The 23970-nt window shown below is 38.0% G+C and overlaps 3 protein-coding genes across 3 annotated transcripts in view; 2 read left to right on the top strand and 1 right to left on the bottom strand.

Annotated features, from left to right (window-relative positions):
* The window catches only part of LOC115425569 (ATP-binding cassette sub-family A member 2-like), a 116739-nt gene extending 93041 nt beyond the window's left edge, over positions 1-23698 (top strand). Inside the window, 3 exon segments of the mRNA XM_030143197.1 lie at positions 17299-17436; positions 20512-20721; positions 22967-23698. Coding sequence (XP_029999057.1) covers positions 17299-17436; positions 20512-20721; positions 22967-23002 — 384 coding nt within the window. The 3' untranslated portion in view covers positions 23003-23698.
* LOC115425337 (nuclear factor 7, ovary-like) lies at positions 2071-4171 on the bottom strand. Its single transcript, XM_030142799.1, has one exon. The coding sequence runs from the start codon at positions 4038-4040 to the stop codon at positions 2589-2591; it is 1452 nt and encodes a 483-aa protein (XP_029998659.1). The 5' UTR covers positions 4041-4171; the 3' UTR covers positions 2071-2588.
* Positions 13337-15351, top strand: LOC115425338 (tripartite motif-containing protein 35-like). Its single transcript, XM_030142800.1, is given in 2 exon segments — positions 13337-14508; positions 14511-15351. Coding segments are annotated over 2 exon segments (1431 nt in total). The 5' UTR covers positions 13337-13451; the 3' UTR covers positions 14885-15351.
* Positions 23699-23970: the final 272 nt, after the last annotated feature.

Genomic DNA, 23970 nt, shown 5'->3' with positions numbered 1-23970 from the left:
TCTGGGCTGCTGGGAGTTCAACGTCCCTCTTTGGTCTCTTCTGCACCTATCGAGGTCACTGCTGCACCTGTCAGGGTTTCTGTTTAATACCGCGATTCTTTCGATCGGACTTTCACTGTATCTGTGGCTTGTTGATGTGCTCTTTGGCTGAGCATCGTCTCTGGGCTCCTGCAGAGCAGCCGGCCCCGTTGGGCGGCCACTCGCATCACGTTATGTACGCAGACCCTGACCAAAGCAACGCCAATAAAACACACATTGGGCAACACAACACCAGTAAAACACACACAGGGTCTGTCAACTGTTGCCCAAGGAAGGGACAAAAACTGAGTGAGGGGCAAATGATCTCTGTCACTAAATTATATGAATTATTCTAATAATGTTGTCATATTGGTTAAATGTATATAGTTCTACTGACCTTTGAGTCTAAAGTTCAGGGTTTTAGATGAAAAAGAAAGATTTGTTCTCTTTGTCATTTGTCACTTTTCAGATTGAATTTGAATAAGACTTGTGAGATGAGAGGTTTGTGAAATATTAAAAAAATATATAATTTAGTTGTTTTATTTTTAAGTTATGGCCAAGTTTAAGCTGTTTATGCAGTTGTACTATTGGGCCACTTTTCAGTCTGAGTTTGGACAAGAGTAGACTGCCTTCATTTTGTAGAAACTAGCGGCATTGTACCTGTGGTGCCATTGTACAATAGCGCCCTCCCGTGGTACAACAGCAGCATTGCACCTGTATGCCCTCCCATACTGCAACACAGGTCGGACAAAGACGCGCAGGCCGGACAAAGATGCGCAGAACGTCCATTACAGTAGGATTCTGGCCACAGAGAGAATAATTTATTTTATTAGTATTTAGTATTCATTCTTTTATTTTTCAAGCTCATCCAATGGAAAGAAATATGCACTAAGGGCTTTTAAAATCATTTTTATTTTATATTAAAGAGTAAATGAACATGGATGAACTGCCAGACAACTGAATTCTTCTTTGGGGATTAATAAAGGGATTCTTATACTTAAATAAACCGCTTCTTTTCAGTGCCGTCAGGACTGCAATTCAAATTGTCAGTCTTCAGGACACTACTCGGCTTTGCTATCGTCTGTACACACCAACCAAGTTGCCCACCTGTTATTTCAACCAGCCCACCCAAATATGAAAGACTAGAACTGGCCCTGTAGTAGACGCTCATGCTGGATCTGGCAACCCCTAGTCTGGGGGGAGGCGGAGGGGATACCACGCTCTACAGTATTTTGAATGTGATTGCAGTACCAGTTTTGGCCACAATCCTACATACAGCACCTATAAAGGTGTGACTTGAGGTACAGGACAATTTACACCTCAGCAAAAAAAAAAAAAAAAAAAAAGAGCTGGTAGTTTATCTGTCTAAACTAGGATTTGTTTGTGTTTCAGCAGAGGAGTTTTAGACAGAAATGACCACTTTTTATCCATTGTTCTTATATTTTTCTAGATTGTCACTTTGATCTGATGTCCTCCAGGTTTAACGGTTGAACTCAGTTTATTCAGAGCCTGTTGTCCAATAGAACATGAAGTCAAAGGTCATCTGAACCGCCTGTTTATTATGACCCTTAGTCTGTTGTTTAGTTTGTATGTAAATGTAAGCAAACTCAGCTTTTCTCAAGTGTAAACATTAGACTTCAGTATATTCTCTCTATGTTAGTACTGTTAGAAATCCAGCCACTGGTTCCAGTTTTAGTCCCAGTTCTGGTTCTGGTTTGTGCTGTTGGACCTGAGTCTAGATAAGTGAGGAGGGTTTTGTCAGGAAGGACATCTGATGTCAAACAGGGTCCAGGATAGACTGATGGATATGATGAAGAGGACATGCAGGTAAAAGAAGAAGACACAGGAGATGAGTTAGATGGAAGCAGATGATTGGCTGGGATGACCCTAAAGGAGGCAGATGAAAATAATAGTAGAAGTAGATATTAGTTCAGCTAGAACCAAATTTCAGAAAAATATTTCATGTCATTTTTTTTTATTTAATCACTTTCTCAAGCAGTGAAACATTGACAGACAGTACATTATTTCAGTACTAAAAGATTACCAACAACTGAATAATTATTTCCCCTTTATATTTCAAGTAAAATACTTCCTGGAACAATTACTGATGAAACAAACTACTCTGACAAACAACCTAGTCTTGATAAAAGCATTGTTAAAACAAAGCAAAAACACAATTATGACAAAGGTAATAAAAACTCAGCTTATACATGTAGATGTTTCCTTTTGTGATAATAAAGAGGGAGGAAATAATAATGTTTTTTAGTAATTGACAGTTACAACATAATTTAACAATAAAAAGCTCTTCAATAGTATGAGGTGAAATACAAATACAAAAATAAAGTTACCTTTTATTTTTATTACACTGTAATAAAATGATTACTATTGACATAGTTTCCTTTAGCACATATAACGTAAAGAAGACAAACTGAATACCTATCGTTTGTTTAAAGAAGATGGAGAAAGGATGCAAAGTCATTTTGTTCCAATGGATAAACTGCACACATCAACACACATTTTAAATCACATCAGTTAAACAGGATGTTTTACACATTTCATTTCTATGTGCATTAATATGAAGTCATGTCATACATCAGTGAAATCTTCCTCTGACAGATTCTAATATCAGTGGTTTCAGCATCACCAGCCTTTCCAACGTTAAAATAAGGGTAGAGTTTCTCAGTGAAAGTGTCTTTGTGGGTGTAGATGTGAGTCTTGTCTTCAGCGTTGTAGAAGGACACCTCCCCCCTGTCATAGTCCAGTTCAACTCTGATCCTCTGTGGACTCGTCTGCACTGTCACAGTCTTACCAGCACTATTAGTGTATTTTCCACTGCGATGCGCTAAACCCCAGATTCCATATTTTGGTGAAACAAACACCTTTCCCTTTCTGTCAACTGACTCTTTAACCAAACCTAAAATCCAGTTAGGATGGTCTCCCACCTCCACGTCCCAGCTGTGTTTCCCTGAGTTGAAGCCCTCAGAGCCATGAACACTGGCATATTCAGTGTTTCTCTCTGGATTATCAGGAGGATGTTGATAAGTGTCTCCACGTCTCACACTGGTCAGATCATCAGACAGATGAAGCCATCCGTTTGCAGTGTTCTGGTCCAGGATGACGGGGCTGAAGTGGACCTTGTCCCTCATCTTGTCCCAGACTCTGAAGGACAGGTTGCCCAGGTGTTTGTCCACATGGATCAGTGCTCCTGAGATCAGCTGTGGCTCTGACACTGAGCACTGGGCTCTGGCTCTGCTCTGAGTGTCTTTACAACTGATGAGGAATGGAGCGCTGGCTTTCTGCAGCTCTTCTTCAACAGCACAGATACTGTCTGACACAGAGGACATCTGCTCCTCAATCCTCTTCATCTCTCTGATCACACTCCTCCTCTTCTGCTCCTCTTCCTCCCTCAGAGCTGCCAGTCTGGACTCCTCTTCCTCTTTCAGGAACTGCTGGAGTTTGTTGAACTCTGCTCTGATCTGATTCTCTGTGAACAAAACCTGTTTCTTTAAGTGTTGGATTATTTCATTGTATGTTTTCTGTGTTTCCTCATATTTCTTCTTCTTTTTCTTTAGAGACTTTAAGTCAGATTTCAGCTCATCCTTCATTTCAGTAACTGCTTCTTCTACAGGAACCACAGTGTGAGTGTCATGCACAGAAACATCACAGATAGAACACACAGCTCTGTTTTCATCTTTACAGAACAGTTTAGGTTCTTCTTGATGTTTGCTGCAGACCACCTCCACCTTCTTTTCTCCTTTTTCTGTCTCAGATGATCCAACGCTCAGTCTCCCAGCAAATGAATCAGCCAGTTCTTTCAGACTGAAGTTCACATCTGGATCATCTTTTGAGGATTTTCTTTTACAAATGGGACAGTTTTTGTTCTTAGTTTGTTTCCAGAATTCCTTCAGGCAGCTTGAACAGAAGCTGTGGCTACAGCTCAGAGACACAGGGTCTCTGAACGTCTCTGAACACAAATGACAACTCAGGAAACGTTCAACAAGTTCAATCTTCTTTTCAGCCATTTGCTCTGATATGTGAGGTATCCTTTAAAAACAACACTCACCAAGTCTCTGTCCCATTGAATTTACAGTAAAATCCTCCTGGTCTGTGTTTTTCAAGGAGATCCGACGCCCTGTAACAGTGTCTCTGCTCTGTCTAGTCATATCTTAAACTCTACCTCTATACTGTGTTGACCTTCATATCATTCACACCCATATTAAAAACAAACAGCAGTAGAACCGGTTTGTACAAAAGTGTCCACTACCTTCAGACTCAACAACACCTCAGTCTGATCATTCACAGACTGACAATTGGTTGTTTAATAATACTGTTTTTTATTTGATTTGGTTTCTTTCTTTTAACTGAGCTGATGAAAAAAGAGAATTCCTCCCTGGGGATCATTAAACTTCATCTATATCTGTATTCAATGAAATTTAGAATAACAGATGATAAGAAAATATCTTCCTAAGTGGACTTTGGAACTCTTTTACTAATTTGCTTTTGTACTTAAAAAATCAAGACAGACATTTTATTTCTACTTGTAAAACATTCACAATCTCATAAACTAATAAACCACAACACCACCACTATAATGACAATCTTAATCATGTGAACACTGTCAAACCAACAGAAAGCAATAAATAATAATAATTTATAACCAGTGGTGGAATCTGACTAAGGGTTTGGTAAAATACATCCTAATAGTTAATATTACAAGTGTAGTTCCACTGATCACTGTCAGGAGAAGTGGTAAAAATGTGGATTATTTCATTCAAACAGTATCTGTCACTAGGTTGGATATATTAGGCAGAAAGTGAACATGTAGTCGTTGAAGCAGCATGTTGTACAGAGTAGAGAGGTGGGGCCTCTGCACTGCAGACCAGGAACATCCAACAAGACCTTCAGTAGTGCAGATGCTCTGACCCAGTCAGCACTGTTACAATATGGACCATGGCAACGTCAACCAGTTCCTTATGTTGATCATTTTGCTGCTTCAACGACTACATGTTCACTTTCTGCCAAATATATCCAACCTAGTGACAGATACTGTTGGAATGAAATAATCCACATTTTTACCACTTCTCCTGACAGTGATCAGAGGAACTAGACTTGTAATAGTAACTACTGTGATTTATTTTACCAAACCCTAGTCAGATTCCACCACTGGTTATATATGATTATTTATTGCTTTCTGTTTGTTTGACAGTTTTCTCATTATTAAGAATGTCATTATAGTGGTGGTGTTATGGTTTATTAGTTTATAAGACTGTGAATGTTTTACAAGTAGAAATAAAATGCCTGTCTTGATTTTGAAGTACAAAAGCAAATTAGTTCCAAAGAGTTCCAAAGTCCACTTAGGGAGATATTTTCTCATCATCTGTTATTCTAAATTTCATTGAGTACAGATATAGATGAAGTTTATTGATCCCCAGGGAGGAATTCTCTTTTTTCATTAGCTCAGTTAAAAGAAAGAAACTAAACCAAATAAAAAAAATATAACGTGCTCCCACTTGAAAACCCTCGGCCTGACTTATGAGAATCTTCCAAATATTGACCGTCACTGATATATTGATTTGCAATATGTAAAATATTTGAGATTGCAGATTTTTACTGGAATTGGTTTGTGCAATAGATGTATAAAGGAATCCAGAGTTTATCTAAAACAGTCCATACAGTGGTAAAGAATGAATGTAAATGAACCATAAGTAGAAGAGACATAAATATAGAATGAGAAATAATTTAAACTGTTTAGATACTTATCATGTTTTAGATCATGTGAGTTGGTGTCAAGGTCAAGGTTACTTTATTTATACCCGTAGGTAGATTTGTTTTGCAGTCTAGGTGATTGCCGTGGCATTACAACAACACATACATTGAACATGCAAGACAGGTACTTGATCACACTTACAGACAGGACAAAAAGACAGGACAAAAAGTGCAGAGTGTTCCACCATTCATCGGTATAGCAGCATGGATAAGTAAATAAAATAGGTAAGATCAAATAAATAAAAACAAGATGCAATAAAACACAATGAAAACCAGAATAGATAAAAACAATCCGGGATAAAAACCAGGATAAGAACATAAAATTTAAAAATTTAAAAATTTGAAGTCACAATAATAATAAATAGAGCAAAGAAATGGAATAAATAACTAAATAAGTTAGTAAAGTGCAATGTCACTATTTCTTCTTGAGCTCAGTGACGGCGACAGGAACAAAGCTGTTTTTATAACGCTGTGTCCTGCACCTTGGGACTAAGAACCTCCGTCCAGAGGAAAGGAGTTGAAATTCACCTCGTAAAGGATGGGAGTCATTGTTAAGAACTGATGCATCCATCCTCTGGACCTGTTTAGTGTACAGGGAGGCGGGACAAGACTGGGACTCACCAATCAGGCGACTGGACCATCTGACTATTTGATTTAGTGAGTTTCTATCTGCAACTGAGGTCTGAGCGAACCACACCACCAGACAAAAAGATAAAACAGACTCAATAAAGGAACGATAAAACAAAGTTAAAATGGTTCGGTCAGTGTGGAAGTGTGCCAGTTTCCTAAGGCAGTGCAGGCGCTGATGGCCCTTTTTACACACAGATCTGCAGTTTTCATTAAAACTCAGTTTTTCATCAATTATCGTCCCAAGATATTTGTATGATTGCACTTGCTCTATAGTCTGACCTTTAATTAAAGTGACTCTGTGCCTGTCCTGTTTTTTTCTAAAATCAATGATCATATCTTTTGTTTTAGATATGTTCAGGTGAAGGAAGGACTTCTCACACCACTGGACAAAGTCATCAATGATAGGGCCGTGACTGGTCTCCCCCTCTTTGAGCAGGCTGACAATAACTGAGTCATCAGCATACTTAATGATAGTCCTGTTATCATGTTTACTCTGACACATATTTGTGTAGAGAATGTATAATAGCGGTGACAGGACACAGCCTTGAGGTGAACCAGTGGAGGAGAACACTGGGTTGGACAGAACCCTATTCATCCTCACTCTTTGGGACCTGTCAGTTAAAAAATCTAAAATCCAGCCCATCAGGTTTTTACTGATCTTAAACTGTTCTAAAAGCCTTTTAATTAAAATATGGGGCTGGATTGTGTTAAAAGCGGAGGAGAAGTCTATGAATAAAAGCCTTGCAGATGCCCCTTTACCCTCCACATGTTTAAAAATCATGTTTAAAAGAGTCAGTGTGGCGTCTTCCACTCCTCTGTTGGGCCTGTATGCAAACTGCATTGGATCCAGCTCATGTTCAGTCTCCTTTAAAATCACAGTCTTAACCAGTTTCTCAAAGACTTTCATAACTACTGAGGTGAGAGCAACAGGCCTAAAGTCATTCAAAGTTTTTGGACGGCTGGATTTAGGGACAGAGACCACGACAGCATCCTTCCAGAGAGTGGGCACATGCTGTGTCTGCAAGGACTTATTAAAAATAAACTGAAATACAGGACTGAGTTCATTAGCACAGGATTTAATAAGACAACCACTGATGTTGTCAGGACCCTGGCTCTTGTTCATCTTCACAGAACTAAAGGCCTTTCTGACATCGCTCAGTTCAATGGTAAAGTGCTGCGTGTCCTTCAGGTCCTATTTCAGCTCTAAAATGTCTTTACTAAAATCAAAAGAATTAAAACGAACATAAAAACTGTTAAGAGCATTTGCAAAATCTCTGTCTGAATTAAAAACGTCTAAAATGGTCTGCCTGCTGCTCTGGGGATTTTGAAGGCCTGCGATGGTTTTCATACATGTCCATGCAGAACCTAGATTGTTTGCAGCCATCTTATTTTCAAGAGCGGTTTTACAGTGTTGTTTTGCTTTCAAAATCTCAATTTTCAGTTCTTTGGTGGCTGACTAAAGGTCAGAGAGAGCCCCTTCTTTGAAAGCCAATTTCTTGTTCTTCAGACAGGTTTTAACATTTTTTGTGACTCATGGCTTGTTGTTAGGGTACACTTTAACACGCTTACGGGGTACAATCATATCTTTACAGAAAACAGCATAAGAGCTGGTGACATCCACCATGCCTTTTAAGAGTGAATAAGAAATACATGTGAATGACAGAATCCACCAAGTGGGAAAAGTGGAAAAAAGATTTGTCATATTGAGGCTTGATTATGATTTATTTAAGAGAAAACATGTCAAGGAAGTGTAAAGGGTGCGTTTCAAGTTGATTATACTGATATTCTAATTTATCTATGTATTTATTTTATTTTATTTAGTTTTTTGTCTGTAATCTGGCGCCCCCTCCAGCAGATGTTGCCCTCGGTAGCCACTTGTGTCACCTACACCCAGAGCCGGGTCAGACTCTAACATTACATTATTAACATTCACCTTAACATTAGGGTCATTTTCACAGGCTTGAGCAAAATATTGGTGAAAGTTATTGTTGTTTAGTTCCATTTCTCTCACCCATTCCTCCGCTCTATCATCTCCACTGTCAAGCCACAGTGAAGCTGGACAGGAAGTGGGCTGACTTGTCAGTGTGTGGCAAAGTTTTTGGACAGACAGACAGATAGACAGACGGACGACCAACTGATGACAGTACCCTGCGGTCAGTGTGGCCGAGGGTAACCAGTATTATTAAACAATCAATCATCAGTCTGTGAATGATCAGATTGAGGTGTTGTTGAGTCTGAAGGCAGCGGACATGAAGGATCTTCTAAACCTCTTGGCTTGTAATTGTGTGTTGTTTCCTACAGTTCTGCAGGTTTGACAGTGTTAGTATTTTTATATTGTTGAAGAGGCTTGTTTTGTTTGTTATTGTTGGTTTAAAAAGACTGAACTGTCCCTTTCAGGGCAAACCAGTGCTGCTGCTGTTTATTAGTTTATGACTGTGAATAAGTAACATGTCGACAGTAGAGAAGGAGGGTTTAAGATATGAATACACAGAGCACAGACGCCATTACAGGGTGTTGGATCTCCTCGAAAAACACAGACCGGGAGGATTTTACTGTAAATTTAAAGGGACAGAGATTGGGTGAGTCTTGTTTTTAAAGGATACCTCACATACCAGAACAAATGGCTGAGAAGAAGATTGAACTTGTTGAAAGTTTCCTGAGTTGTCATGTGTGTTCAGAGACGTTCAGAGACCCTGTGTCTCTGAGCTGTAACCACAGCTTCTGTTCAAACTGCCTGAAGGAATTCTGGAAGAAAACTAAGAACAAAAACTGTCCCATTTGTAAAAGAAAATCCTCAAATGACCATCCAGGTGTGAACTTCAGTCTGAAAGAACTAGCTGATTCATTTGCTGAGAGACTGAAAATTAGATCATCTGAGACAGAAAAAGGAGAAAAGAAGGTGGAGGTGGTCTGCAGCAAACATCAAGAAGAACCTAAACTGTTCTGTAAAGATGAAAACAGAGCTGTGTGTTCTATCTGTGATTTTCCTCATCATCGTAAACACACTGTGGTTCCTGTAGGAAAAGCAGTTACTGAAATGAAGGATCAGCTGAAATCTGACTTAAAGTCTCTACAGGAAAAGAAGAACAAATATGAGGAAACACAGAAAACATACAATGAAATAATGAAACTCTCAAAGAAACAGGTTTTGTTCACAGAGAATCAGATCAGAGCAGAGTTCAACAAACTCCAGCAGTTCCTGAAAGAGGAAGAGGAGTCCAGACTGGCAGCTCTGAGGGAGGAAGAGGAGCAGAAGAGGAGGAGTGTGATCAGAGAGATGAAGAGGATTGAGGAGCAGATGTCCTCTGTGTCAGACAGTATCTGTGCTGTTGAAGAAGAGCTGCAGAAAGCCAGCGCTCCATTCCTCATCAGTTGTAAAGACACTCAGAGCAGAGCCAGAGCCCAGTGCTCAGTGTCAGAGCCACAGCTGATCTCAGGAGCACTGATCCATGTGGACAAACACCTGGGCAACCTGTCCTTCAGAGTCTGGGACAAGATGAGGGACAAGGTCCACTTCAGCCCCGTCATCCTGGACCCAAACACTGCAGGCGGATGGCTTCATCTGTCTGATGGTCTGACCAGTGTGACACGTGGAGACACAAAGCAGCATCTTCCCGATAATCCAGAGAGAAACACTAAATATTCCAATGTTCTTGGCTCTGAGGGCTTCAACTCAGGGAAACACAGCTGGGACGTGGAGGTGGGAGACTATCCTGAATGGATTTTAGGTTTGGTTAAAGAGTCAGTTGACAGGAAGGGAGAGGCAGGTGCTTCACCAGAATATGGATTCTGGTGTTTAAAGAATCGCAGTGGAGAATACACTAATGGTTGTGGTCAGACCGTGACAGTGCAGACGAGTCCACAGAGGATCAGAGTTGAACTGGACTATGACAGGGGGGAGGTGTCCTTCTACAACGCTGAAGACAAGACTCACATCTACACCCACAAAGACACTTTCACTGAGAAACTCTACCCTTATTTTAACGTTGGAAAGGCTGGTGATGCTAAAACCACTGATATTAAAATCTGTCAAAGTAAAATTTCAGTGACGTATAACATGACTTCATATTAGTGCACATAGACGTGAAATGAGTTAAACATCCTGTTTAACTGATGTGATTATAAATGTGTGTTAATAATAATAATATGTGCACTTTATCCATTGGAACAAAATGACTTTGCATCCTTACTCCATCTTCTTTAAGCAGACGAGAGGGATTCAGTTTGTATTCTTTACGTTATATGTCTGTGCTCAGAGAAACTGTGTCAATAGTAATCAATTTATTACAGTGTAATGAAAATTTTAAAAATCAATTTTATTTTTGTATTCGTATTTGAAGACTTTTTTACTGTAAAATCATGTTGTAACTGTTTGTCAGTAGTTTGTTTCATCAGTACTTGTTCCATGAAGTATTTTACTTAAAGTATATAAGAAGTATAAAAGGACAATAATTACTCAGTTGTTGGTAATCTTTTAGTACTGAAATAATGTACTGTCTGTTAATGTTTCACTGCCTGAGAAAGTGATTAAATAAATAAAAAGCATTTCAATGAAATATTATTCTGAAATTTCACATTACCAAAATAAAATGGTTCTAGCTGAACTAATATCTACTTCTACTATTATTTTCAGTTGCCTCCTTTAGGGTCATCCCAGCCAATCATCTGCTTCCATCTAACTCATCTCCTGTATCTTCTTCTTTTACCTGCATGTCCTCTTCATCATATCCATCAGTCTATCCTGGACCCTGTTTGACATCAGATGTCCTTCCTGACAAAACCCTCCTCAGTTATCTAGACTCAGGTCTGATACCACAAACCAGAACCAGAACTGGGACTAAAACTGGAACCAGTGGCTGGATTTCTAACAGTACTAACATAGAGAGAATATACTGAAGTCTAATGTTTACACTTGAGAAACACTGGGTTACATTTACATACACACCACAGATGTCACTAAACAACAGATGATAACTATAGGTCATAATAAACCGGCTGTTCAGATGACCTTTGACCTCATGTTCTATTGGACAACAGGCTCTGAATAAACTGAGTGCAACCATTAAACCTGGAGGACATCAGATCAAAGTGACAATCTAGAAACGTATAAGAACAATAGATTAAAAAATGGTCAATTCTTTCTAAAATTCTTCTGCTGAAACAAAAAAAATTTCCAGCTTAGACGAATAAACCATCAGTTCTTTTTTTTTTATTTGTTGCTGAGGTGTAAACTGTCCTGTACTTCAAGTCACAGCTTTAAATGTTGGATGTAATTTGAGAAGGTGATACCAGATAGAGAGACACACCAAGACAGTCAGAAGAAATGTCAGTAAATGGACTTGTACAAGCCTTTAAGGGCTTATATTTATCTGAACCCACTTTTATTAGTCTGTGGTTCATCTATTTGTGTATTTGGACCCTAATAGTTCATACAGTTTGAATTTGAACCCTCCAGCTGCAGCAAAACTAGCTTTATATTCATTCCGGCAAAAATCAGGTGGATTTCTACAACCTGTTTTAATTCCTTCTTAATTTGTTACGTTTTATAACTAGTTACATCACAACATTTGCACATATAAGGTCAAGACTTCTGACGAACATTTCTCCGAGTACGACATAATTGTTTGTCAGCGGCAGCGGTTTTTGTAAAAACTGAAAATATGTCCAAACTTTGAGCCAATTACCTAAAATGTTCAGTTGTTGGTTGAACAGGACACAGCAGCACAGCCTGGAGGGGGTGGGGCCTGAAGTGGCTCATGTGCATTTAAAGGGCCAGCGCTCAAAATGACCTTTCTGGTGTCATTACTCAGAAATAGGGTTGAAGATGGACCTGTGGAGTTGAATTAATGAAGAATTCAGACCCAAGCAGAGCATTTACAGATTATGTAGACCACAGGGAAATGTTTGAAAATGCATAATTCCATTTAAAAAAGCATAATATCACTGCTTTAAATCATGTTGTACAGAGTAGAGAGGTGGGGCCTCTGCACTGCAGACCAGGAACATCCAACAAGACCTTCAGTAGTGCAGATGCTCTGACCCAGTCATCACTGTTACAATATGGACCATGGCAACGTCAACCAGTTCCTTATGTTGATCATTTTGCTGCTTCAACAACTACTTGTTCACTTTCTGCCAAATATATCCAACCTAGTGACAGATACTGTTGGAATGAAATAATCCACATTTTTACCACTTCTCCTGACAGTGATCAGTGGAACTAGACTTGTAATATTAACTATTGTGATGTATTTTACCAAACCCTGAGTCAGATTCCACCACTGGTTATAAATGATTATTTATTACTTTCTGTTGGTTTGACAGTTTTCTCATGATTAAGATTGTCATTATAGCGATGGTGTTATGGTTTATTAGTTTAGAAGATTGTGAATGATTTACAAGTAGGAATAAAATGTCTGTCTTGATTTTGAAGTACAAAAGCAAATTAGTAAAAGAGTTCCAAAGTCCACTTAGGAAGATATTTTCTTATCATCTGTTATTCTAAATTTCATTGAATACAGATATAGATGAAGTTTATTGATCCCCAGGGAGGAATTCTCTTTTTTCATCAGCTCAGTTAAAAGAAAGAAACTAAATCAAATAAAAACCAGTATTATTAAACAACCAGTCATCAGTCTGTGAATGATCAGACTGAGGTGTTGTTGAGTCTGAAGGCAGTGGACATGAAGGATCTTCTAAACCTCTTGGCTTGTAATTGTGTGTTGTTTCCTACAGTTCTGCAGGTTTGACAGTGTTAGTGTTTTTATATTGTTGAACAGGTTTGTTTTCTTTGTTGTTGGTTTAGTAAGACTGAACTATTCACTTCTGTACAAACCAGTTCTGCTGCCGTTTATTTTAAGATGGGTGTGAATGATGTACAGGTCGACGCAGTAGAGAGGGAGGGTTTAAGATAGGACTAGACAGAGCTGAGACGCCATTACAGGGTGCTGGATCTCCAGGAGGATTTTACTGTAATTTCAAAGGGACAGAGGTTTGGTGAGTCTTGTTTTTAAAGGATACCTCACATATCAGAGAAAATGGCTGAGAAGAAGATTGAACTTGTTGAACGTTTCCTGAGTTGTCATGTGTGTTCAGAGACGTTCAGAGACCCTGTGTCTCTGAGCTGTAACCACAGCTTCTGTTCAAACTGCCTGAAGGAATTCTGGGAGAAAACTGAGAACAAAAACTGTCCCATTTGTAAAAGAAAATCTTCAAAAGAAGATCCAGGTGTGAACTTCAGTCTGAAAGAACTGGCTGATTCATTTTCTGGGAGACTGAAAGTTGGATCATCTGAGACAGAAAGAAGAGAAAAGAAGGTGGAGGTGGTCTGCACAAAACATCAAGAAGAACTTAAACTGTTCTGTAAAGATGAAAAGAGACCTGTGTGCTCTAGCTGTGATTTTCCTCATGATCGTGAACACACTGTGGTTCCTGTAGGAAAAGCAGTTACTGAAATGAAGGATCAGCTGAAATCTGACTTAGAGTCTCTAAACAACAAGAAGAAGAAATACAAGCAAACACAGAAAACATACGATGCAATAATCCAACACTTAGAGAAACAGGTTTTGTTCACAGAGAATCAGATCAGAGCAGAGTTCAACAAACTCCAGCAGTTCCTGAAAGAGGAAGAGGAGTCCAGACTGGCAGCTCTGAGGGAGGAAGAGGAGCAGAAGAGGAGGAGTGTGATCAGAGAGATGAAGAGGATTGAGGAGCAGATGTCCTCTGTGTCAGACAGTATCTGTGCTGTTGAAGAAGAGCTGCAGAAAGCCAGCGCTCCATTCCTCATCAGTTGTAAAGACACTCAGAGCAGAGCCAGAGCCCAGTGCTCAGTGTCAGAGCCACAGCTGATCTCAGGAGCACTGATCCATGTGGACAAACACCTGGGCAACCTGTCCTTCAGAGTCTGGGACAAGATGAGGGACAAGGTCCACTTCAGCCCCGTCATCCTGGACCCAAACACTGCAAACGGATGGCTTCATCTGTCTGATGATCTGACCAGTGTGAGAAATGGAGACACTTATCAGCATCTTCCTGATAATCCAGAGAGATTCACTGAATATTTTGATGTTCATGGCTCTGAGGGCTTCAACTCAGGGAACACAGCTGGGACGTGGAGGTGGGAGACCATCCTGACTGGACTTTAGGTTTGGTTAAAGAGTCAGCTGACAGGAAGGGAGAGACAGGTGCTTCACCAGATGATGGATTTTGGTGTTTAGTTCATGACAGTGGAGTATACAGTAATGGTGATGGTCAGACTGTGACAGTGCAGACGAGTCCACAGAGGATCAGAGTTAAACTGGACTATGACACGGGGAAGGTGTCCTTCTACAACGCTGAAGACAAGACTCACATCTACACTCACACAGACACTTTCACTGAGAAACTCTACCCTTATTTCTTGGTTGGAGAAGCTGCTGATGCTGAAACCACTGATATTAAAATCTGTCAGAGGAAGATTTCACTGACATAGAGTATGACATGACTTTATATTAATGCACATAGAAATTAAATGAGTTAAACATCCTGTTTAATGGATGTGATTTAAAATGTTTGTTAATGTGTGCAGTTTATCTTCTTTAAACAAACGAGAGGGATTCAGTTTGTATTCTTTATGTTATATGTATGTGCTCAAAGAAACTGTTTCAATAGTAATCAATTTATTACAGCATAATAAAAATAAAACATAGTTTTTTGTAGCTGTATTTCACCACGTACTATTGAAGAACTTTTTATTGTTAAATCATATTGTAACTGTTAACGACTAAAAAACATTATGATCACAGAGGGAAACATCTACATGTACAAGCTGAGTTTTTATTACCTTTGTCATAATTGTGTTTTTGCTTTTTTTTAACAATGCTTTTATCGAGACCAGGTTGTTTGTCATAGTAGTTTGTTTCATCAATAATTGTTCCAGGAAGTATTTTACTTTAAATAGAAAAGAAGTATAAAAGGAAAATAATTACTCAGTTGTTGGTAATCTTTTACTATTGAAATAATGTACTGTCTGTTAATGTTTCACTGCTCGAGAAAGTGATTAAATAAATAAAACTGTAATGAAACATTTTTCGGAAATTTCACATCACCAAAATAAAATGGTTCTAGCTGAACTAATATCTACTTCTACTATTATTTTCAGCTGCCTCCTTTAGGGTCATTCCAGCCAATCATCTACTTCCATCTAACTCATCTACTGTATCTTCTTCTTTTACCTGCATGTCCTCTTCATCATATCCATCAGTCTATCCTGGACCCTGTTTGACATCAGATGTCCTTCCTGACAAAACCCTCCTCAGTTATCTAGACTCAGGTCTGACACCACAAACCAGAACCAGAACTGGGACTAAAACTGGAACCAGTGGCTGGATTTCTAACAGTACTAACATAGAGAGAATATACTGAAGTCTAATGTTTACACTTGAGAAAAGCTGAGTTTGCTTACATTTACATACAAACTAAACAACAGACTAAGGGTTATAATAAACAGGCGGTTCAGATGACCTTTGACCTCATGTTCTATTGGACAACAGGCTCTGAATAAACTGAGTTCAACCGTTAAACCTGGAGGACATCAGATCAAAGTGATAATCTAGAAAAATACAAGAACAATAGATGAAAGGTGGTCATTTCTGTATAAGATTCCTCTGCTGAAAGACAAACAAATCCCAGTTTAGACCAGAAAACCACCAGTTCAAACCCACAGTGTCCTGAAGGCAGGACACGGAAGAGGGGTGGGAGGGATGGGAGGGGTGGGAGGGGTGGAGGTGTCACCAGCAGTGCTGATGGCTCTGTGGGTGAGGCAGGTGTAAACAAGTGGTTCCAGGCTCATCATACCCTGCCCCCCCCCGCACACATTGTAGCTTATTTTGGCATCGATCCAGCTGATGTCATCATGTCTATGCATGTGCTGATGTCAGCATATCAATTGTCCTTATATATGTGCCAAGTTTGAAGTAACTTGAAGCAACATTTATGTTTTTATAGACTTTTGAAATTTTGCCCATTAAAAATAAATGGGAAAAGAAAAAATATTTTAAAAAATTCATACAAAATTTTAACTTTGACCTATGTTTCCCAAAATGTAACCACATCTATTGTGGGTCATTGTCAATGTATAAACCCAATTTGGTATAAATTCAACAGTTTTGCTGCTACAGGCATGGGAAATTTTGCCATTATTAGAAAACGGGGAAAAAAAGATTTAAAAGATTCATAAAAAATTGAAACTTTAACCTATTTTTCCCAAAATGTATTGACATCTATTCTTGGTCACTGGCAAGTTATAAACCAAATTTTGTATGAATTCAACCAATAGTTTTGCTGCTAGAGTGTTAATAATCAAAGAAACTAGAAAAGCACTTGAAGAGAACAGACCTCCACCAAGGCAGATCAGACACCCCCCCCCCCCCCCCATCACAACTAAAATTTAATCAGTTGTTCCTTGTGCCAGTATCAATATTTCCTGAAAATTTTATGAAAATCTATCCATAACTTTTGAGTTATCTTGCAAACAAACAAACAAACATGCAAACACACAAAGCAACGTGACCACAATACTTCCTGGCGAAGGTAACAAACGGAACCAAAAACAACACTCTTTGCCTCCCCTTCTTGGGGTGGGGTAAAAATGTCTGTGAGGGAGGGGCACTGATGATCTTGCTGGCTGCAGAGGCATCACAGCCACCATACCACACACTGATGCAGACAGTGCTCCAGTAGAAGGAGTGAATTTGAAGATTAAAATATCAACTGAGAAAACTGAACATAAAAACACGTGTCCACATGTATTGATGATTAGTGGTTCAGAGGTTTGTAAACATTTTCCATCCTTTTAGCGGTTGTTTAGGTCTTTTAGGACTAATCGGCCCGTGGTCACATTTACAGGAGCGTCACCACACCAAGGTCCAGTACCAGCTGAAGTCTGAGCGGATCTCTCTGGCCCAGGTCTTCAGTAAAATGGAGCAGGTGGTGGAGGTGCTGGGCATCGAGGACTACTCCGTCAGTCAGACCACACTGGACAATGTGAGTCACTTTACTGATCTAATGAGGGATGAAAATAGAAGTGTGTCTTCATCTAGGTCTGGTAACCCCCAACTGAAGAACGCAACAAACCACTTAGACATCTGAACACCTTCACATTCACACATTAAATCACAATGAAACGATGAAGTGTTTTTATATGTGTTTTTAATTTGATAAAATGTGAAAGTGGGCCTTTAGTAATGCATTGAAAATTAATAAAATGTCCACATACTCACAACAAATGTAAATGCAAGTAAGGATTTATTAAAACAGTATTGTGGCCGTTCAGTACTTAATTATTTATCATATATTCTCCTGAGACCCAGGAAGTGTCAGGAAAGTACAAGTTTTGGCTTTTTTTAATTAAATATTTGCCTACATTGGAAACATCATGATGCAACAGTTCTTTTCAGATGCATTTTTAAACATTTTTATGGAGTGTCCTTTGCGGTGGACAGTTTTTTTTGTTTTTTTTTTTGTTTTTTTTTTTATAAAGCTGTGAAACTTGTCCACAGAAATGATCATTACAACCTTAAATTAATAAATATGTTGCATATCTTTCCTACTAGTGATGACATATAAGATAGGTTGGATAAATGTAGAAAATGCATACTTCTTCAGTGTCAGGATACTCTTCCTGGTATTTATGAACAGAATATTTACTTGTGTTAAAAGTTTGCAGGTTTGTGTGTAGTTCCCACACAGGAGTTCTTCATGGTCTTAATCAGGTGAAAACAACTCAGCTGATTAGTTATTTTAGAGGTAGATCTGAAGGAGGATCTTTCACCCAATGTGGGGCTCAAACCCACAATCTTGAGATTAAGAGTCTCATGGTCTACTCACTGAGCTAACTGGACTGGATTATACGAAAAAATTCATTAAAATTTCTATCATGAAAAACACTTTTATCTCAACACTAATTGCTTCTATTTCTTACTTATCTTCTTACCTTTATTTCTTACTGTATTTAGAAAAATACCAGAAACTTTAAATGTTTTGGAAACGTTACCGCTTCCATCTTAAATAACAAACTGACCCTTGTCGAAGAAACGCTGCCATTTCATCATCAAACTCCATCTTTACATTTAGATCTGAGTCCAGTGGAGAGAACAACAGTATAACTTCTGACTCACTACTCCCTCTAGTGGTCACACAAACCGGAAATAACTCCAGTTCATATCTCTACAATCCAATTCACTGGCGTCTTTGCCAGAATTTCACAACTCTGTTCTAAACACAAATGATAATTTTAGGTCATTTTTTAAATATATTTGAAGATAGAAATACTTCTGTGAGTGACTGGCCACTATTTCACTAAAAGGAAATTACTTCTTTTTTTTGTGTAATTGAGTTTTATTTTAACTACTTTATTGATTTTCCTCCAAGTGGAATGATGTGAGTGGCTGGTGTCAGTAGTCGCTTTTCCATTGACCCTCAAATTGCACAAATATAACTTTTGCATAAAAATTTACCTAATGGAAAAAATGACAATTTCGCCAAAACTCTTGTTTTTCCATTAAACTTTTTTGCACTGGTAAGAAGTGGTTTTCCAGGTGTAGCGCAATTGGTATATCAGGCAAAACTGCAGTGGAAAGACCTTTTTCCACAACTAGAGTCATATGAATAAAAAAATAAAAATGGATGTTGACGGACGTTACAACAAGTGAAGAAGGAGAGTTTTAAAAGAAACACGGTGCAGTATGTGTGGACACACCAGGAAACCGTTCATTTTTTAATTTAGTACAAGATAGAGGGATGATATATAATAATAATTCATATATTTGTAAATCAACACCATATTTACGTTCATCTCCATGTTTATGGAATGACTTCTCGTGTCATCTCGAGATAATAAATACAAAAAATCATCACATTTGTGATTTAATGGAAAAACCGACATTATGCATTTATGTTTTTTCAATATTTAGTAAATATCAGTAAAGTTTTGCACAAATGTTCAGTTGAAAAGCGACTAGTGATGCAGTGTGTGTGTCTAGTGAAAGTTAATAAGGAAACTGGTGGATATTAGTGTGTGGTAGTTCACATCTTTTGCTGATAATTTAGAAATGTGTAGCTCCAAAGACTACAGACTATGTATTTCATTTAAGGAAAAAAAAATTCTTTTTTTGGTAGTCTGTATCTCTTGTAGCCCATCTGCAGTACCTCTTTAGCCCACCAGGGGGTGGCAGCCCACTCTATAGGACAGGGGTCTTCAACTAATTTTAGTTCAGGGGCCACATTCAGCCCAATATGATCTAAAATGGGTCAGACCAGTAAAATAATGACATATAAATGCCAACTCCAAACTTTTCCCCTATGTTTTAGTGCAAAAAAGTAAAATTAAATTAGGAAATACTTACATTTACAAGCTCTCCTTTAAAAAAAAAATGTTGAAAACCTGAAATTTTAGTGTAGTTTTACAGATCACAGTTGTTCTACAAATACACAAAACATTTATTAGAATTCAGACTTCAGTGCAAAGAATATGAATAAAAAAAACAAATATGACAGAAAATAAGAATAGATCAAATATGAAATTACAAAAAACTAAGAAGTAAAATAAGAATAGAATAAAAAGTAGAATAAAATAAAGCTACACATAAGATATGAAGACACAATATTGACAGTATGTAAATCTATGAAAGTCTATAAAAACGAATATTCAATGAATATTTTATTGTTATTGCAAGAACAGAGAGTTTTGCATGAATTGCAGAGGATTTTTGCACAAACTTGCTGCACATAATTGGAAGTGATTGCATGAGGATACATTGAGGGAAGTGATTGTACAGGAAGAAACACCAGGTATTAACAGGCAGAATGGAATTTGGATTTTTCATTATTCATAGATCACTGTGTTATTATTTTACTGGTCTGACCCACTTCAGATCACATTGGGCTGTAATGAGTTTGAAACCCTTGACTGTCATTGTCTTCAGTGTCGTTTTTGGGCCGGACCGGACCCTTTAGTGGTCCAGTTTTGGCCCACAGGTCTTATGTTTGACACCCCTGCTGTAGCATATCTTCATTATAATGAGACTCAGTTAATGAAGAAAGTCCTTTTTCTTTGCCCAGGTGTTTGTGAATTTTGCCAAGAAGCAAAGTGACAACCTGGAGCAGCAGGAGGTGTCGCCCCCCGGTGGAGGACAGTCGCCCCTGCAGCGTATCCTCAACCTGCTGAAGTCTCGGCCGGCCAACACCGAGCTGAGCGCTCTGATCAGCGAAGCACCAGAGGAGCTGGAGAGCGACGACGACGAAGGACTCATCAGCTTTGAAGAGGAACGGGTGAGTGGAAAGTCACGGACAGATATGGAAGACAGCGGCTCAGGATAAGATAAGATAAAATAAAATAAAATAAGATTAAATAGGATAAAATAAAATGAAATAAAATAAGTTAAGCTAAAATAAAATAAAATAAAATAAGATTAAATAGGATAAAATAAAATGAAATAAAATAAGTTAAGCTAAAATAAAATAAAATAAAATAAGATTAAATAGGATAAAATAAAATGAAATAAAATAAAATAAGATTAAATAGGATAAAATAAAATGACATAAAATAAGATAAGATAAGTTAAGATAAAATAAAATAAAATAAAATAAAATAAAATAAGATTGTTGTAGAAGATGACTGTGTTTCCATGGTAACTACAGAGCCTCTGAACATCCAAATGGGTCATATCTGATGACCCATTTGTATTTATCCCAGACCCCTGTTAGAAAAGAAACACCTGAATTCACCGTGTCCACATACTTTTGTCCACATAGTGTAGATTAGCCTGAAAATGAGACCAGGGAGGAATGAAAAAGTTGAATTACCTTATTTAATTATTATTTACAGTCAGAGCATGAAAAATATTTGAGGAATTTAGACGTAGACCATATAAAATCCTAGTCATGGATTAAAAAAAAACTAAATTAATATTGACAGAAATTTAAAAAAATAATAAATAAATAAAACAATCTCTGAGGCATTTTGGAAACAAAGATAACAATTTAAACCAAACTAACCAATGCAATGATATTTATCCCATAATATAAAACTACATTTATACCATTAGTCATTATTGTTTTGTATCCCAGACCCCTGTTAGAAAAGAAACACCTGAATTCAACATGTCCACATACTTTTGTCCACATAGTGTAGATTAGCCTGCAAAATGAAACCAGGGAGGAATGAAAAAGTTGAATTACCTTATTTGATGATTATTTACAGTCAGAGAATTTGAAATATTTTAGAAATTTAGAGGCAGAACTTTTAAAATCCTAGTCATGGATTAAAAAAAAAATGTAATTAATATTGAGAGAAATCATCATCAACGGGACATCTTACAGCTACAGCTCTGACGTGTCCCAATATTTTTGTCAATATAGTTTATAAACATCAATAAAAAAATAGTGAAAACGAGAAAAAATGAAGAAAGTAGATGGTTAGCTGTGGTAGAAAATTATAAATTACAGTCAGAACACAAAATATATTTTAGAAATTTAGAAGCAGAACACTTAAAATCCTAGTCATGGATTAAAAAAAACTAAATTAATATTGAGAGAAATTAAAAAAAAAAAAAAAAAAAAAAACAATCTCTGAGGTATTTTGGAAGCAAAAATAACAATTTAAACCAAACTGACAAATGCAATGATATTTATTCCATAATATAAAACTACATTTATAGCATTAGTCATTATTGTTTTGTATCCCAGACCCCTGTTAGAAAAGAAACACCTGAATTCAACATGTCCACATACTTTTGTCCACATAGTGTAGAATAGCCCGAAAATGAGACCAGGGAGGAACGAAAAAGTTGAATTACCTTATTTGATGATTATTTACAGTCAGAGAATATGAGATATTTTAGAAATTTAGAGGTAGAACGTTTAAAATCCTAGTCATAGATAAAAAAAATGTAATTAATATTGAGAGAAATCATCATCAACGGGACATCTTACAGCTACAGCTCTGACGTGTCCCAATATTTTTGTCAATATAGTTTATAAACATCAATAAAAAAATAATGAAAACAAGAAAAAGTGAAGAACGTAGATGGTTAGCTGTGGTAGACAATTATAAATTACAGTCAGAACACAAAATATATTTTAGAAATTTAGAAGCAGAACACTTAAAATCCTAGTCATGGATTAAAAAAAAAAAAAAAAAAAAAAGCAAGACAAAATCATTGCTGAGAGAAATAAAGTAAAAACCATCTCTGAGGCATTTTGGAAACAAAGATAACAATTTAAACCAAACTAACAAATGCAATGATATTTATCCCATAATATAAAACTAGATTATAACATTAGTCATTATTATTTTGTATCCCAGACCCCTGTTAGAAAAGAAACACCTGAATTCAACATGTCCACATACTTTTGTCCACATAGTCTTTTTATTTACAAGGTAAAATTAGAACCAGGGCTCCAGGAAGTGGCTTTGATTTGTGTTGTATGTGTCATCTTTACTGACCTGTGTGTGTGTGCGTGTGTGTGTGCGTGTGCGTGTGCGTGTGTGTGTGTGTGTGTGTGTGTTGGGCAGGTGCAGCTCTCCTTCAACACCGACACTCTCTGCTGAAACTGACCCACAGTGGGAGCAGACAGAGCTGCTGATTTCAACCCTGACGAGGACCAAACCTCTGCACCGTGGAACGTAGAACCGCTAGAACCACAGCCTCCCACAGGTTCTGCCCTGGGTCAGCCTGGGCTCTGACCGGGCCCGGGGTGCAGACTCCGCAGCGGGGACGCGTGTTCCGGAATGTTTCCATATTTATTTTTTTGAGAATGTGTCCAGACGGGGTGACTGGTAAAGGGTGTAGGCCTGGGTGGTGGTCCGTGGGCGTGGCTTTGAGGGGCCTGGTGGATCCGGAGGCGGACCTTTGTTTCTGTACCAAACTCGCCCTGCCTCGACAGCATGCTGTGATGTAAAACACTCTATTTTTCTGTGCCAAGAAGAATGATTTATTTTGGATATGGAAGCCCCCCCCTCCCCTCCCCCCGCCCCCGCCGCCGACTGATGTGTGTGGTTTATTTTGCAATAACAGAGGATTTCGTCAAACGCGCTCGTGGAGGCGTGGACGCGCCTGTCTTTAGTGATGTCAGCGACACAGACAGAATGTACTGGCCGTGGTTCTGGTCCGGATGGTGCCTCCCTTCTTGTTTCGACACCGTACATTTGGTCTGTTTTTACCTGAATGTTCTTTTGTGCTCTTTACATATCGTATGCTATGTAGACAAAGTATGTGGACACAGTGGATTCAGGTGTTTCTTTTCTAACAGCGGTCTGGAATACAAAACAGTAATGATAAGTGAAATAATATAGTTTTATATTGGGATAAATATCATTGCATTGGTTAGTTTGGGTTAAATTGTTATGTTGCGGCCAAAAATGCTTCAGAGATGGTTTGGACTTAATTTATGTCACCACTGATTTTGTTAATTTTTTTTGGGTTTTTTTTTTTTTTTTAATCCATGAGTATGATTTTAAATATTCTGCTTCTAAATTTCTAAATTTTGTCCATGATGATTTGTACAGTGGCCCAGAGG

This window comes from Sphaeramia orbicularis, chromosome 9 (genome assembly GCF_902148855.1).
Source record: "Sphaeramia orbicularis chromosome 9, fSphaOr1.1, whole genome shotgun sequence".
NCBI lineage: Eukaryota > Metazoa > Chordata > Actinopteri > Kurtiformes > Apogonidae > Sphaeramia > Sphaeramia orbicularis.
The sequence above is the reverse complement of the archived record's forward strand: the minus strand, read 5'-3'. Positions and strand labels throughout refer to the sequence as shown.